Source organism: Tamandua tetradactyla, chromosome 6 (genome assembly GCF_023851605.1).
Source record: "Tamandua tetradactyla isolate mTamTet1 chromosome 6, mTamTet1.pri, whole genome shotgun sequence".
Taxonomy (NCBI): domain Eukaryota; kingdom Metazoa; phylum Chordata; class Mammalia; order Pilosa; family Myrmecophagidae; genus Tamandua; species Tamandua tetradactyla.
In genome coordinates, this window is record NC_135332.1 from 157,020,148 (window position 1) to 157,037,900 (window position 17,753).

General features: G+C 33.5%; 1 protein-coding gene across 1 annotated transcript in view; it reads right to left on the bottom strand.

Moving 5' to 3' along the window:
* Window positions 1-17,753, bottom strand: part of CSMD3 (CUB and Sushi multiple domains 3) — a 1,056,828-nt gene that overhangs the window by 277,716 nt on the left and 761,359 nt on the right. Inside the window, exons 25-27 of the mRNA XM_077163312.1 lie at window positions 11,419-11,610; window positions 7,844-7,970; window positions 6,473-6,675 (exon numbers count right to left, since the gene is read on the bottom strand). Coding sequence (XP_077019427.1) covers window positions 6,473-6,675; window positions 7,844-7,970; window positions 11,419-11,610 — 522 coding nt within the window. The remainder of the gene's footprint in view (window positions 1-6,472; window positions 6,676-7,843; window positions 7,971-11,418; window positions 11,611-17,753) is intronic.

Sequence of the window (17,753 nt, forward strand, 5' to 3'; positions counted from 1 at the left end):
AATTTCTGTAAACCAGAATATGCTTCTCATTGTGCAAGTGGCTGAATTGCAACATAAATTGAATTCTCAAACTGGAACAGTGTTTGCTTGTTAAAGTGAGGTTATCAGCATTGATTAGGAAGGAATAGGATCCTGAAAATCGGAAGGGGGACATTTAGGCCAATAATGATTACAGTGTAGACACTGAAAAAGTGGATTCTGTTGAGTCTTCTTTGCCACATAAATATGTAATGGTCTACCCTGAGGAATCAGCCACTGAATGTCCAATCTGCACTGATGAATCAGTTACCCAAGTTCCAGTCTTGCCTGAGGAATCAGACTTCCTACTCTACCTAAAGAGATTAAACTTGATGAGCCTGATAAACTCATAACTGCCTCCCTGTGTTTGTCAGCATTCTCCAGAGAAACAAAACTAGCAGGAGAGATCTGTAAATAAGGAATTTATAAAGATGTCTCATGTAACTGTGGAAATGGAAAAGTCCAAAATCCATAGGGCAGGCTGTGAAGCAGACAGCTCCAAGGAAGGGTCTAGATGAACACCACGGGAGAGGCTCACTGGCTAAATAAGCTGTGAAAGACTCTCTGTTCTTCCTTAAAAGCCTTTAGCTGATTGGATTATCTCATTGTGGGAGACATACCTTAGTTGATCACAGATGTTATCAGCCACAGATGAAATCAACTGACTAATGAGTCAATACACCAGCCTTCTGGTTCATCAACCAGCCACTAAATATCATTGCAGCAATGGTGAGGCCAGTGCTTGCCTGACTAACAACTGTACATAATCACCTGGCGAAATTGACACTGAACCCAACCATCACACTTCCATCTAAAGAGATTAACCCTGAAAACCTTGACTTTTATATGCTCTATATCTGCATTCACTTATGGTACTTTTTCTCCCACAGCCAGGATTCACAGGTCCAGGAATTAAAGGGTAGAAATGGAAGTGGTACCACTCACTACTACCACTAGTGATCCACTAGTAAATTTTTTTTTGCTGGTCCCACAACCTTAAACTCTATTGGTCTATAGTCTTATTTCCAAAAAGAGGAGTCCTTCTACTAGGAGAAATAACAATGATTCTACTGAACTGGACTGCTATCCAGCCACTTTCGGCTCTTCATGCCTCTGAATCAACAGGCAAAGAAGGGAATCACTGTACTTGCTGGGGTGACTGATCCTGATAATTAAGGGGAAATAGAACTGCTACTGTGGAAAGGAGGTAAAGAAGAGTTTGTCTGGAATACAGTAGATCTCTAATGTTGTGTTAGACCTATCATGCCTGTGATGAAATGCAACAGAAAACTGCAACAACCCAATTCAGACAGGATTACCAACAACCAGACGCATTAGGAATGGATATTTGGGTCACTCCACCAGGCAGCAAACCACAATCTCCTGAGGTGCTTGTTGAGAGTAAAAGGAATATGGAATAGGTAGTGGAAGAAGGTAGCTATAAATATGAGCTATGTCCATGTGACCAGCTGCAGAAACGAGGACTATAATGGTTCTTAGTGTTTCTTCCTTGTTTTATTATTATCTGGGGTCGATATATATAAATCAAATATCTTTATTTTTTCCCTTATCTTATTCCTTTATCATATAAGTTACATTAACTTTATTTCATAGTATTTACGTTTAAGAGTGAATATTATCCAAGGACTTTCATCTTCTTCTGGGGAAAGAGTTAGTGCATTTCTGATTGTTTGCACTATTATATTATATTAACAGAAAGTATGAATTATATTAACAGGAAGTATGATTGTTATTGCTTTTACTTAGAAAACAAGTGTTGCTTAAGGAGATATATAAAGGTTTACTAGGGGTGGTCTGTGATGGTTAAGCTCATGAGTCAACTTGACCAGATTGTGTTGTTGAGTTGTTTGGTCAAGCAAGCCCTGGCCTGATTATAACTGGAAGAATATTTTGTGGATTTAAATTTTTATTCAGTTGATTCCATGTATGACTACTTCTACAAACAACAAAGGAGATTGCTTTCAGCAAAGAAAGGAGTTTTCTTATCCAGTCAGTTCAGGGCCTTAAAGGGGAAAACGGATACTTTCAGCAGTCAGAAAGAATTTTTATCTCTACTTCAGCCAGCCAACTTATATCAGGGAGTCCAACAAAAGCTTTATTAGAGTTTCCAACCTGTGGCCTGTTCTATAGAACTTTTACTTGCCATTACCCAAAGTTGCATGAGCCAATTTCTATGGTATTACCATATTATATATATATACATATATTCTGTTGATTCTGTTTTTCTGGAGAACACTGACTAAAACAGGCATTGTGTCATCATTAAAGAATTTTAACGAGAGAAGTGGTGACTGATTTGTGTTTTATAAAGTTCACCTTTCGAAAGCCTGGCTGGAGACATGATGTGGAGAAAGCCTGGCTGGAGACATGATGTGAGAGGCTAGTCAGATGCAATGCAGGGAGCAAAAGTGGGGCTGAAAACAGAGACAGGGGCACCAGGAAGTCCTTTTAGTCTGGGAGACATCAACCCCTCATGGCTAAGATGTTCATTTCCTTGAAAAGTTTCAACAGTATAAGCTATGGGCGTAGTATTTCATAAGGGACAGATTCTTCATACAGAGGTCAATGAGTGAAAAGCACAGAAAATTCTTTGTCACAATTAACTATTCTGAGTGCAAATGACAGCATGATACCCAAAGATGTCCTTCCTTTGGACTGAAGTGGAAAGAGACAGGCAGATTACAAATTTAAGCAGAGGATATAGAGGCTGACTGCTGAGAAGCAAGGACAGCAGGAGGTGGCGATGTCAAACTTAAGTAGTTCTGATTAAGCAAAAGTGCCTTTCAGACTATAACATGAAGAGGCAAAAGGCAAAGCGACAGACTCAACAAAGAATGAATGGATCAAGAAATAGAAGGCATGAGGCTGCTAATAGTGGCTTGATGATTTATAAAGTCAGTATGTGACCTACATTACTGTTAAATTCACTTTGCCCCAAGTTCATTTCTTTTGCATTTCTTTTCTGAAGACTGTCCTGTTACTATTACCCATCTCATTCCTTTTTAAATATATTTATTCATTTAACATTCAATAAGCAACTGCTGTTACATGCCCAAGAGAGGAAGGTACATTGGGATAGTGGTGAGGGATAGAATAAATGTCTGACATAATTAAGGTGATAATACATCCTGATTTGCCTGGGACTGTCTGAGTTTGTCTGCTGTCTCAGTTGAATTTTTAACAGTGTCCCCTTTGACTCCCCAAAATACATTAGGTTTGGATGATAAGTTATATGATCTTCTTAAATATAATCTTATCCTTTAAAGCACTTTTAGAAAGACTAAGGTACTTACAATATATTTGGGGAGCAAACATCATACAATTAACTTCAGAATAATGAATAGCAAAACAGCTTATTCCAATTTTATTTGAAAAAAAATTACATTAGTATGGGCTGGAACAGTCAGAAAACGTTTTATTAAAGCAGATCTGAGTGTTCAGTCTGTAAGAATGAACAGGGCTTAAACAGAAGGAGCAGAAATAGCATTTAAGGTGAAGGAAGGTTTAGGCCTAGAAAACAGAAAAGGGCATGGTGAGTATATGTGTATGTGTGTATGTGTGTGTGTGTGTGTGCGTGTGTACAAATTTTAAAGAGTATGACAGAGTCAAAGAGAAGATGCGTTTGAGAAATAAATAGAGATAAATATGCTTAATCTCTAGTCCTTAGTAGACCCTGCTAGAATGAATGAAGGAAGGAACAAATGTATGAATTAAAAGGATGAGGTAGATTTTTATCTAAGAAAGAGGAATTTTACTGAATCTGAGAGAGACATGGTCATAATTGTAGATAAAGCCCTGAAGTTGCAAACTCTGACCCTCAAGCCAAATCTAACCTTCAGTAGTATTTTATTTGGCTTACCTTCTGTTAAAATTCTGTCTAGGATTAGTTGTTTATTAAAAATTAGATTGCTTTACATAAAATTCCACATTTCAGGTTTCACTTGACAATTTGCCTACTTTCGTATAGGGCAAAATGGCTAGATATGGGGGGCAGGGGCAGCTGCCTCTTTTAAATGGGGGGATGTACATGCTTCAGCTTTCTAGCATATTCTCTCACAGCTTCACTGGTATAAATCATATGCTCTTTGAAGTGCATGAACTTTGAAGTAGCACTTGGATCATAATCAGGAAGACGAACTGATTAATAATATAAAACTAAGAAGCATTCAATTTCTTCAAACATATTTATACAGGTATCTAGAATAATAATTATAGCATAATAATAGTAATAACTGCTGAGCATTTGCTGTGTACCAGGCATGGAATCAAGCTCTTTGAAGACAGATTTGGGTTTGCATGCACAGCTCCAGGCATCTGCTAACAGTGTGACCTTGAACAAATTAACTGAGTTCTCTGAACCTCAAAGTATTTATTTGTTAAATGGTGATTATACACCATATCTCATGTGGTTTTATGAGGATTAAATGAGATAATGTATATAAGGAATTTAAGGTGGTGTTGGCACCAAATGAGACCTCTTTCAAAAAATGAATGTTTTCCCATGTGAAATCTTAATTTGGGGGAAGCTTGTAAGCATGTGTGTTAAAAAGATGTCCAACCAAGAGGCTCATTTTCATTGACTGAAGCTATTTATAATGTATTAACTCTCAAGGAAACTTTATTTCAAAAGGTAGGTTTCTAGTGTGTCAATAGCGTACAAATTCCTATGCATCTTAAGAAAATATTATAAAGACAGATTTATTAAATCTCTTGTATACACATTGTTTCTATAACCTTAATGTAGTCTATAAATACAATAAATATAAAAACATACTACTAATTTCACACACATGCACACAAATCCTCAATAAATCTTCCCAGAAACACATATAAAAAGGCCTTTATCTACTAAGTGAACGGGCTTTGCATTCACAAATACTAGTCTGAAGCATCTTTTAATCAAAAGCATATTTTAATCAAAATAGCCATTTAAATGTAGAACACTATACATTACTAACTCAAATGAAGAGAGAATTGTTAATTGCCAAATTACCACTAGAAAGAACTAAAAGTAGATAGAATAGTCATGAGTCTGACAAATTGTTCCTACTTCAAAAAAAGAAATAGTAGGACATAGAAGATACAAATAAGAAGAATTACTAAATTGGTGAACATTTCAGAATCAGAAGCCATTTATTTTCACCAATTTACTTTATTACTTTCCTATTTTTCATTCTTTTTTTCTCTTTTCCTTGAAAGATCTATTTAAAGTATAAACAAAACTTCACAGATATTATTTCTTCTAAGCGAACCATATGTCTCTCTTACATGAGCGTGGTTTACATAACACGAAACAATTTATTTGTTTCAGTCAGTCCAAACAATTTCAATCCGCGAGAAAAAGTCTGCGGTCAATTGTTTAATTGTATCATCCAGTTATTTAAATAAAGCAGCATATTTAGTTGAAAATTGTTACAAAAATGTTTCATACTTTCTCTATGATTTTTATTATTTTCAAAGCATTTCAACTTTATATTTATTCATATTATTATAATAGTTCACTGGACACCAGTTATCTGCTCAGTGTCAGGTACCGTGCCCATGTGATCATGTTACATTTTTATGAGACAAACAGTGTTATTCATTTCTATGTTGATTAGAAAACAGCCTCAGGTGAAAAGGTGAAGATGCCCAAAGTTAGCAATTCATTAGTAAGAAGCCAGGATTTGAATCCAGGCATATGAGAAGAATACTGGTTTTGGTAACTTTCTGTAGTTATTCTTAGAAATCTGATTGGTCATTGTTAATAGATTTTTTCCACGATGATAAAATTAGAAGATCTATTAATTTTCTCAAAGACATAATACATGTTAGCAATAAAACTAGCATTTAAAGCTTTTAAATTTTCAATAATTTTCTCCGACCACTAAACCAAATCCCTTTACAGAACAACATATATTTAAACGCTTAACAGTGCCATAAAAAGAAAAAAAAAAAACATAAACACATATAATTACCTACAATGAGTGGCATTTCATTGTTATAGATCTCAAATATTTTGACTAAGATATTTGTGAATATATAATTAAGCTCTTTAACAGAAGAAAAATAAAATTACTGAAAATACAGGGTTGTTTTATTGTAATAACAAGGAGGATTCATTTCCTTCCTTATCTACAACAAACTACATTTTAATATGCATATTTTTAAGTTATGACCAGATTGTACACTTTGTGATTTAATTATTTCATTAGCTGAATTAATTTAACACCACCTTTATTTTAAGTTCAACAATTGGGCAAAAGGTACTCATGCCCAATAATTAACATTTGAAGTTAATTGTATTCATTTTCCTTCCAAGTATATTTCAACTTAGCTGCAGAGGAATATTTAAGATCATTAAAATTTAAAAATTAAAATCTTGAACACTAAAGTTAATTACTCCTTAAATAACATATTATGCACTTAAGAAATATAAAAGAAAAGAACTCACTTGAAAACTGAATTGCAAATCCAGATTTACTGATATAAAAATCCGTGTCAAACTGAATGGTTACTATATTGAGAGTGCTATGAATTCCTTCAGGAATAAGAGATCCACTAATTTCCTTTAAGAGCATCTCATTTTCCGGTGGACCGTCCCAAACTCGGAGTATATCATGTGATGCTTCCGTATCAAAAGCAAGAAACTGTAGGCTGTGGGAGAACCATTCATCTGTTTATTTTAAACAATGACTACAATTTAAACAAAGAATAGAAAAATGTGCATCTTGGATTTTATTATCCATTCCTTTTATTTTAGGTGTTAAAAATAAATACGTAAATCATAATTAATTAAAAACACTATTCTGCAGAACTTATTTTTTTAAGTTTATTAATGATAATGTCTAAGACTATAATATATAAATATGATATATTTTATAGACTCCAGATAAATAAGTTGGGGATACATCTAGTGAAGCCTATTTTGAGTTTCAGGACCAAATTGCTCTGAAAAAGCATTATATAGTTCACATTGTGCTCAGCAACATACGGTAGTATCATTTCAATCTGTGATTTAAAGGACAACAATTCAAATGTCTTCCCTGTCATCACCATGCAGAAACCTGCCTGACTTTCTATTTACATGAAGTAGCTACTCTTAAATTTTAAGGTCATTGTACTGTGAGTTATAACACACTAACTAGCTCAGGAGTCAAGAAGGGTTTACGTATTAACCCTTTCCCAGAAGCTGCCATCAGAGTAAAATCGGGACAGAGAACATTATGATGGCCTTGAAAAGTTGATGAATTTAAGGAACTAGGAGACTATGGTTCTGCCCTCCTGTAGGTGCAACAACATGAACAGTGTGAGCCACCTAACTAAACACCTAAGGAAACAGAAATCACAGTGTAAGCAACAGACAGCAGGCATTTAGAAAGGTGTCTGAGGACAGGGAAGATGTTAACAGAGTCACCCTGCTTCTGTTTTAAGTGTTTGTGAGGCTGAATTTAAGATGGTGACTTGCGTGACTAATACCTCCCAAAATCATGTGCACAGAACATCGAATTGTCAAGGATTGAAGGAGCAAAGTCTACAAGCAAGAAAAATTTTCAACCGCTGTGTCTTTGGGAAAAAACTTCCCTCTGAAGGGTTATATGAACTACTTCTGTGGCCCAGGATTTAATAAATCATGCATATAGATACTTTTTCATATTTTAAACATATAAAAACCAAATTTTCCCTTAGCAAGGTGAAAGGTTTTGAAAAATCTTGATGTTGATCGATATTGTATATAGGGACTGATTATGAAATTCAAATGCCCTTCTCCTCTTTTTTTCCCAATAAGAAAAACATTAATTTTGAAAAAATGAAATCTGCTTACCTGACAATGTTGCCTGTATCTACCTCAATCATCCATATGCAACGCAGATTATTGTCATATGGAAAAGGATAACCAGGAGACAAGATTCTTCCTGATGATTCTCCTTTAAAACGACCTCCACATTCAGCTAATAGAAAACAATAAAAATTTAAATCATGATTTAAATGCCAGTCCTTTCAAAATAATCTATGAATTTCTCAAGACTATATCTTTTACCCATTAAGGAAAGTAAGGATTGATTCACTATGATCTTGAAAGAATATATTTGTATAAGCATTCTCATTTGAAGTATCAGTTGAAGCAATAATATATTGTAGAATAAAATAATAAGAATTTCAAGTTGGATAATATAACAATAAAACAAAACTAGTTAGGGATTTAAAGAACAAAAAGAGGACACAGTCCTCTAAATAAACCTAAACATGAGTTTAGGTCTCCAAATATTTAAAAATTTGCTGTTAAATAATTTTAAAAAGCGAAACAGATGACCAGAGGCTCACTGCTAGCTGGCTGCAGGCTGAATAATTCATCATCTTGCTACTCCACCTCTGAGAAAAACTAATCTTTGCTATGGTCCCTCAGGCCTTCTAAATTTCATTGTCCTTTTATTCTCCTTTAAATCACTCTAAACTCTTTCCCTTTTAACCTCCTAAAAATCAAAGTGGCACTTTTATTAGATTTCTTATTTCAGTTTAATCTAGTTTGGTTTTGATTTAATGTGGTTTCTAACATGTATAAAATAAGCAGAAATGTAAGTATTGTCATGCAAGATAGTAAAAATTTTAACTTTTAAGCGATTCCCTCCTCTATGCTATTTACAATAGAATGTAATACAATGATTGGAGTGATTTTACTTCGGTAAGCAAACAACATAAAAAGAACCCTCTGTAAGGAAGGGAGAAATTAAACGTTTTAGTTAATATATTGCTCTACATCTCTAAACTTCAGAAATAAACAAAAATACTGTGTAATGCATTATAGATTTGAAATTTCTCCAAAAATGTAACCAAAACAAAAATAATTTACTTTTTACTGAAATATTTGAAGATAATCCTCTAATATATTAATTCTTGTTTTCTGCACTATTTCTATCTTACTTCAATTCAAAAAAAACTTTTCTGTTTAATTATTAGATGAAAGAAGGTCAAAAACAGAAAGTTTTATCATCTAGTAGGGGCATGATAATACTAAAATCTAATGGTTCAAATTTATAGACTCCATACATATCGGTATAAATTTTTCAAAGATTTTAAATATATTACAATATATACCCAAAGAAGGCTAAAGCCATTTTACTTTGCATTTACAACATCAATTTACAAACAATGAATTTAGGTGATTTTTTTTTAATAGCAAGGTAGCAGTATTTAAGATATCACCATTATTGTGGTTTCATTTTTTTTCTTTTAAACGAAACTTTGTTGGGTAATGTAGAACTATGCAGCAATATTAATTCATTTTGCACCATTTGTTTGTGACTTGCCACTAACATTGGCATATGCTATTATGAGAACAGATTTGATACTTTTCTTCCAGATTAATTTTTAATCAATTGCAGGTCAAGTTTGAATTTTGTATACTAGTACGTGTCTTAAATTTAAGTTTTCCCCAAATTTCTTGGCTATAAATACTATTTGGCATTTTGACCTCAAATGAGACAATGTAATATGCTTTAATACTTTAATTCATATCCTGTCAGAAGGCTCATATGTTTGTAAGATAAAATGAAATATGGTGCTTAAAGAAGGAACACAGGTTAAATCGTCCCAGTTTTTGTTTGAGCAATGTATAAATTTAAGAATCATAATTATTGAGAAATAATCCAAATAATTTAATTGTCTGGACAGAGGCAAAAATATAGCCATTATAGACATTTAATGTTAATAAGTAAGAAAATTATGACCTTAGACCAGGTGGCCAAATTAGTAGGTATTGCCAGTAGGAAATACCATCTAAAATAAAATTTCATCTTCCGTCATCATGAAAATCATTAATATTGCACCCTGCGTGTTCAGCTGTTTATAGCTTTAAATTGCTCATAAACCACCATTTCAAAAAAAAAAGTTTACCCTTCCCAGGAAATCTTGAGCAGTATTAAGACAGTAAGTTTTGCAGTGTGATTTTAAAATCCAAAATGAATTTATTTGTTTAAGTGTAGTTAAAATTTTCACCATATCCCATATCCAGAAAATAAGGAATGCTCAGCTTGACTTTAATGTTTGTAATTTTAAGAAAAGCATAAATCAATATTTTCAAGTTTACAGTTTTGCACTATTACAACCCTTATTTTTTTTCTAAAAATATTTCATCAATAAATACAACCACACATTGTGAAACATTTTTCACATAGACAGTGCAAATAGGCTGCTCCTTGGTCATTTTCCTAAATCCCAAGCTTTTGGCATTTAACGTGATTATTATTTTAGGCATCACCTTCACAAACTATTCAAAATTCAGATGCTATCTAAAAGGAGAGGACTGTGACTCCATCTGGGTTAAATACAAGCAGATTTTTTTCCCCATGTGAACCAATGTTTAAATAAACCAACCAAGGTTTCATGGCCACAAAAACATTGTACAATTTTTTTTTCATAGCATCTGATGACTGAAATTCCACTTTTTCTTTTTGCATTGTAGAAAATTTGGTAGAGTTTCCTTTGTGGACATAAACTAATAAAAATTGGGAATTTTCCACCTGTCTAAAAAGGTTCACGTCAATTTTATTCATACAGGTCTGACACAGAATGGATTTCTGCCCTGATTAATGCCATCAAGCATAAGATAGTTAAAGAAGCACCATATGTTTATTCCCTACTGAAGAATTAGCGTTTTGTTAAAATGGTGTTTTCTTTTGTTGTCCTATTTTCCCATCTTAGTACCTACTTGATCTTTGGAACTGGAGGGAAAAAAAACCCAGAGGTTTCTATCAACAATTGTCCATCCACCCTTCTACCCCAAGTTACCTAGTCAATCATTAACTGATGTGTAAGATGGTAGGAGAGAAATAGTTTCCCAGCAATGCAAAATAGAGAGAAAATGATTTTTCTCTAGTTTCATGTAGGCAATATATCTAAAGACTCAGGTTCTCCTGTGACTCTTCATATTGAAACTGGTTAATTATGTTATGATTCATATCCATAAAAGCATATGCATTTTCTTAGATTTTTGAAAAATGGATTTATAAAGAAAGGCTTTGAAGCTACTGAGAATAGTTTTCTATTTTTTTTTTTAATCCATTTTAATTCCAGGACAGGCAGTAACTTTCAAAATGAAAACAGAAACAAATCTCTCAATGTGATTCAATAAACTTGCATAATTAAAAGTTTTAACATTTTTTTTTTGTAATGAGTTAAATTTCATAGTAAGGTAAGGGAAATAAAATTACTTCATATAGACCATATTGGACAAGTAGACACTAACCTGTAAGATTATGAAAAGAATCATTTTACTTCTCATGATTTTCATTTTGATAAAAATAAGCTATGAGTTCATTAACTTCCTGACTTATGGCATGAGTTGCGTGTATGCAGATAAAATTAATTCAAAATCAACATTATTTTTCAAAAGCATCCTACCAATGCAGGAGGGCACAGGATAGTCCCACGCCCTTCTCTCCCCAGTCATGCACTTGAGAAGGCTGCTTCCATGGAGAGTGTAGCCTGGATTGCATCCATAGATGATAGTGCTACCAGCAAAGTGACCCTGGTCACTGATCTTGTATCCGAATTGTGGAATGCCAGGATCTTCACAATGTGAAAGTTCAAAACCTGTGAAAGAAACACAAATCAATAAAAGGCAAAATTTTGAAGAGAATTTTAAAGTATACAAATGGTCCCCTTTTCATGGCTATTTTAATGATTCTGAACTTTTTCCTAGATGCATTACTTGGTTCATATTTCATTTTGATAGTATACAACAGTCACAGAGAGCTTTTAACTTTCGACAATGAGAATTTCATCATATTTTTCGAATTTATCAATAATATCCCATGATCGCCATGGCTATATCATGGTCTGTTATACTTAAGTTCCTGCCTCCTTCACGTGATTTATAGCTAACGTTAGGATTACAAAATCAAAATATGTGAAATCATAACTACCCCAATAAAAAGTAAGTCTATTGCAAATATAACTTTAGACTGCTTTACATTTATAGCCTTAGAAGAAAGTGAGATACATTTATATTTAATATGTATTTTATCCAGAGGTTATATAGTGATCAATGTGTAAACCAGAAAAAGTACAGTTCTTAAAAATTTTCACATAAAAACAATAGAAGCTTTTCCTACACTTTGTCATTCTAAGGTTAGAAAAAATATATATTTTTGTGCTTCTATAGGACTTCATGAATACATTTTTTTGAAAACTTGGGATCCAGAGCTATAAGTAAGCCTTGAGTAATTAATTTTCAACCATATAGATAGCAGGAGAACTCCAGAAAGATTTACCTAACTCTGGAGATGGTATGTGCTTACATTTCAAGGGAGAATGAAGCCAGAGACATTGGAGACATCTCTGGGTCATAAAAGCTGGAGACACAGGAAGAGTATCTGCCCTCTGAGAGGTGCATTTACATTCCAAAGGATCTTTCTAACCTATTTTCATGTAGCAAAATTCTTCATATCCTTTTTCCAGTACCTGTGCAGAACAAGTCCATTTTTCTTCATCCCTTACCTATGAAGTATTTGAGAACTTGTGTAGGAGATTTTTATATCAGATTTTCATCATATCACCATAGGGATAAGGACTGAAGCAAAGGGAAAGCAATATATTATTATGTAAATAACAACTAATCTGTCTCTGATCTCGAACACCTCATGTGCACACTCAGGGTAAAATTAATAAAGATGAACATTAAAAATCCAACAGTCTTAAAACCATACACTTGTAAGATTCTGAAAGAACTCGAGAAGGACATTTCATAATTTAATTTAAACCAAACAACATAGTACTACTAATCAAAATCTAAGCTCCTTAGCTATGTAATTCTACCATCTTTAAAGCTTTTATAAAATGTGCATGTATAGGATAAATGGCATAAGGAACGTGCCAGAGATAATTAGTGGCATAATTAGCAATTATAGTATCTGAGATTAGAGAAATATTCTACATGAATGAGAGAAACCTATGATTTCATACAAACAATATCTGAAAAACAAAACTTTCATTTACATCTTAAGTTATATGGTGATCAAAAAGAGATTTATGTTTCTTTTGATAGGCATAGATCTTTGACAAAATTAATCTAGACTAGAATCAGAAAGCAAAAGCATCTGTGTGCTCACTGATGTCAACTAATTTTTCATCAATGGCTCCCCAGTGTCACAACATTCAAAACCACCAGGACTTGCATGTCTCTATGTACTGAGGTAGGTTTTCTTCTGATTTTTATAATGAAAGATACATTAACTTCCAGAAAATATCTGGAGTCTTCCTTGTCTCTTCTAGGGACTCTTAATCATTTCCTTCTCTGTTAGCCTATATAATAATTTTTCGTATTTTAATTCTGCAATAGTCATCTGTTTCTTTTCTTTCTTGCTTTTTTTTATTGCTGTTGACTAGAACTAGTTGATTTTATTTTCCCTTTCCCACATGGCCTACCAGCACAAATCTAGGCAAATAACAGATGTTGAAAAAATGTTCATGAATGAATGTGGGCTTAAGACCTAGAGGTCTTAGAGACATCTAGGACATAATTGAAAAACAAAATAAAATCATATGGATGAGAAACTGAAATTTGAGAGACAATACAACAATAGTTTTAGGGAATTTTTGCATGGGTCAATTTGTGACAGCCACTTTTGAGTGAAAATATGTTGAAATTAGGCAAAGTCAAAGTGCTCAGAGACAGAGATGAATAAGAGTTTAGCAGTTTATATAATGAGATATCAACAATACATGGTGAAGTCAGTTTTTCAAACACTAAAACAATAGCAGAAGCAGCAACTAATTGTCTGGACACATTCATTTTTGTGTGTCTGAATAGTTATTCTACTTTGAAAGTTTACAAGCCCAAAAATTACAAGTTGAGCTTCTTCTACATAATATTCAATCTATCATTCAAGCGGCACCTATTTTGTATTTTATCATATGCCATTTTTCAAAATAAAAATGGAAATCAAGCCCTCTGCTCAAAGTTTATTACCAAATTCATCCTTCCTTAATTTGAATATTCTGTAAACGTGGTTGGCAATTGCTGGTGATGAGGTAAAATGGAGATATTCACTTTAAATTAAGATAATTTATGATACTTTGCATTGTAGATGAAAATGCATATGGACAATAGCATACAAGCTATGAAGCACAACATAATTTAGTCCAATTTAGTGGAATTATTGCTGCTTATTCATAAATATTCAGAACTGTCTTATATTTATAATACAAATGTTCAGCTGTCAGTCTTTTCATTGTAGAGCTCAAATACTTGAAACTCACATGTAAAGATGTGCATGAAAAATCACACCTTAAATATTCACCATACCTTGTGAAATTTGAAACTTCGTTGAAATGAAAATTTCTAGAGCACAAAATGAACTGAAAAAACCTTTTGACTTACTGAATAAGTTAAATTGAGCTCTCATTCCTTTCCTATCATATAGAGTATGTTTCTTTTAGGATTTCTAATTTACTTTTTTATAAGTAATTTGTTTATTTTTAATTGCAGTAAAATATACATAACATAAACATTATTTTAACCATTATGTGGACAATTCTTTGACATTAAGTATATTTACCATATACTTTCACCACTGTTTATTTGCAGGCTATTTTTACAATCCCAAACCAAAACTCAACCTCTTTTAGCAATAACTCCCTGTTAACACCTGGTAGCCACTATTCTGTTTTCTGTCTCTATGACTTTGTTTATTCTAAGAAGCAAATGAGAAGAAATCATGCAACATTTGCTTTTTGTGTCTGGCTTATTTCACTCCACATGATGTCTTCAAGGCTCATCCATGTTTTGTCATGTAATAGCACTTCACTTTTTATGGCTGCATAATATTCCATTGTATGGATATACTACATTGTGTTTATCCACTTCTCTGTTGTGTACACTTTTTTGGCTATTGTAATGAACATTGATATGCAAGTATCTATCTGAGCCCTTGCTTTCAATTATTTGGGGTATATATATGAGTGGAATTGCTGAGTCATATAATAATTCTACTTAACTTTCTAAGGATTTGCCAAACTGTTTTCCACAGTTTCTGTACTATTTTACATTATCACCAATGATGTGCAAGGGTTCCTGTTTCTCCACATCTTTGCCAATACTTGCTATTTTCAGTTATTTGTAATAATAGCCATAGTAGTAGATGTGAAGTAGTATCTAATTGTAGTTTAAATTGGCATTTCTTTAATGGATAATGATGTTGAACATGTTTTCATATACTTATTGGCTATTTGAATATCTTCTTGGAAGATTCAAATCTTTGGTCTATATTTTAATTGCGTTGTTTATCTATTTGTTGTTGAGTTGTAGAAGTTCATTATACATTCTGTATATTAAGCCCTTATCAGATATAAGGTCTTAATCTAATAACAATCTATTTTGACACTAAGACCCTTTCAGTAGTATGAAAACTCTCTATTCTTGTATCTTTTTGCCCCTGCCCTTTTATACTGTTTTTGGCTCAGATTACATCTTGATATAGTGAATGGCCACTAACATAGATTTAAAATGTTATTTTATAATCTGCCTGCTAAACCATATAGGGAGGAAAAAACAGTTACAAAACCAAAAGTACAATAATATTCAATTTTACCTTTACCTATGAAGTTACCTTTATCAATGTTCTTTAATTCTCTTGTGACTTCAAGTTATTATCTAGAGTCCTTTATTTCAGCCTGAAGGACTTCCTTTAGAATTGTAAGACAAGTCTTCTGGTAATTAAGTTTTTTTTATTTGTTCAACATAAGTATTTTAATTTTCTTTCATTTTTGAAAGATAATTTTGCTGGATGTAGAATTCTTGGTTGACAGCTTTTTGTTTGTTTGCTTTTCTTTATGAACTTTAAATATGCATCCTACTGTCTTCTAGCTTAAATGGTTTCTGATGAGAAATCTGTTAATTTTACAGTGGATTGCTTGTATGTGACAAGTCGCTTCTCTCTTACTGCTTTCAAAATTCTTTCTTTGTCTTTGAATTTTGACAATTTTGTCATAATGTGGCCTGATGTAAATCTCTTAGACTCTATCCTGTTTGGTGTAGATCTCTCAGAGTCTATCCTGCTTGGAGTTTGTTGAACATCCTGGGTGTATATATTCATGTCTTTTACCAGATTTGGAAAATTTGGGGCTATTATTTCTTGAAATATTTTTTCTGCACCTTTCTCTCTCTCTCTCTTGTCTTTCTGAGATTCCAGTGATGTATAGATTGGTATGCAGGATCTGCTCATTTTTCTTCATTTGTTTTCTTTTTTATCTACATACAGAATAATTTTAATTACCATGTATGGTGGCACGGAGCTGAGTGTACATGTTCTTAAGCTTAACCCATTTCTGTGGGTGTGAACCCATTGTATTGGACCTTTTGATGAGGTTACTTTAGTTAAGCTATGACCCACCTCAATCAGGGTAACGCTTAATCCTAGTACAGGGGTCCTTTATAAGCAGAAAGAAATTCAGACACAGAAAGAGAGAAACCTACAGGAAGCAGGAAGCTGAAACTCAGTGGAACTTGGAAAAGAAGGGAGAGGCCAGGAAAGACCACTATGTACACTGTCTGTGACTAAGGAGCCAAGGATTGCTGGCAGTCAGCCCCAGAACACCAGACTTTGAGAAGAAAGTATCACTTTGCCCCTGTGCACAGAGAGACATAGATATGTGTATTAAGCCCTCTGTTTAAAATAGTTCATGCAAGAACGGATTTATATTTGTAGTGCTAATCAGTGAGGTACATCGCTCTAAATAACCTCTTTCAATCATATTCACCTTCAATATGGCACTATTATGCTTATAAACCCATTAATGAACTATCATCAGGCCTATCCATTCCCACACTTTTAAGTTCAATCTCTTTAACTAGTCTGTGCATATTAGGTAACTGTTCCCACCTTCTTTGGCTTCTGCCTATCTCTAAGTCCCCTATATTCTACATTTTAAGACTCTGAGCTTACCTTTTCCATGGTGTTCATATTAATGAAATCATACCGTATCTGTCCTCCCGTGTCTGGCTTATTTCACTCAGTATCATGGCCTCAAGGTTCATCATGTTGTCACATGCTTCAGGACCTCCTTTCTTCTTAATGCTGCATAATATTCCCTCTTATGTATATACCACATTTTGTTTGTCCACTCATCTGTTTATGAGTACTAGGATTGTATCCATCTTTTGGCAATTACGAATAATGCCACTAGAACACTGGTGTGCAAATATCTGTTTGTGACACTGATTTCAGCTTTTCTGGGTATATACCAAGTAGTGGTATTGACTGGTAATAGAGCAACTGATATTTAGTTTTTGGAGGAACCACTGAACTGTCTTTCCACAGTGGCTGTGCCATTATATCTTCCAACCAGCAGTGAATAAATGTTCCAATTTCTTCACATCCTCTCCAACTTTGTAGTTTCCTGTTTATTTAATGGCAGTCATTTTTGTAGGTGTGAGATTATATCTCATTGTGTGTTTTTTGTTGTTGTTGTTGTTGTTGTTTTGCATGGGCAAGAACCAGGAATTGAACCCAGGTCTCCAGCATGGCAAGCAAGGACTCTGCCAGTGAGCCACCATGGCCCACCCCTCATTGCGGCTTTGAATTTTGAAGATGAATATCTTTTCATGTACTTTTTAGCCATTTGCATTTCCACTTCAGAAAGGTGTCTATTCATATCTTTTGCCCATTTTATAATTGGTTTGTTTGCTCTTTGATTGTTTAATTATGTGATGTTCATATGTACTTGATACCAAACCC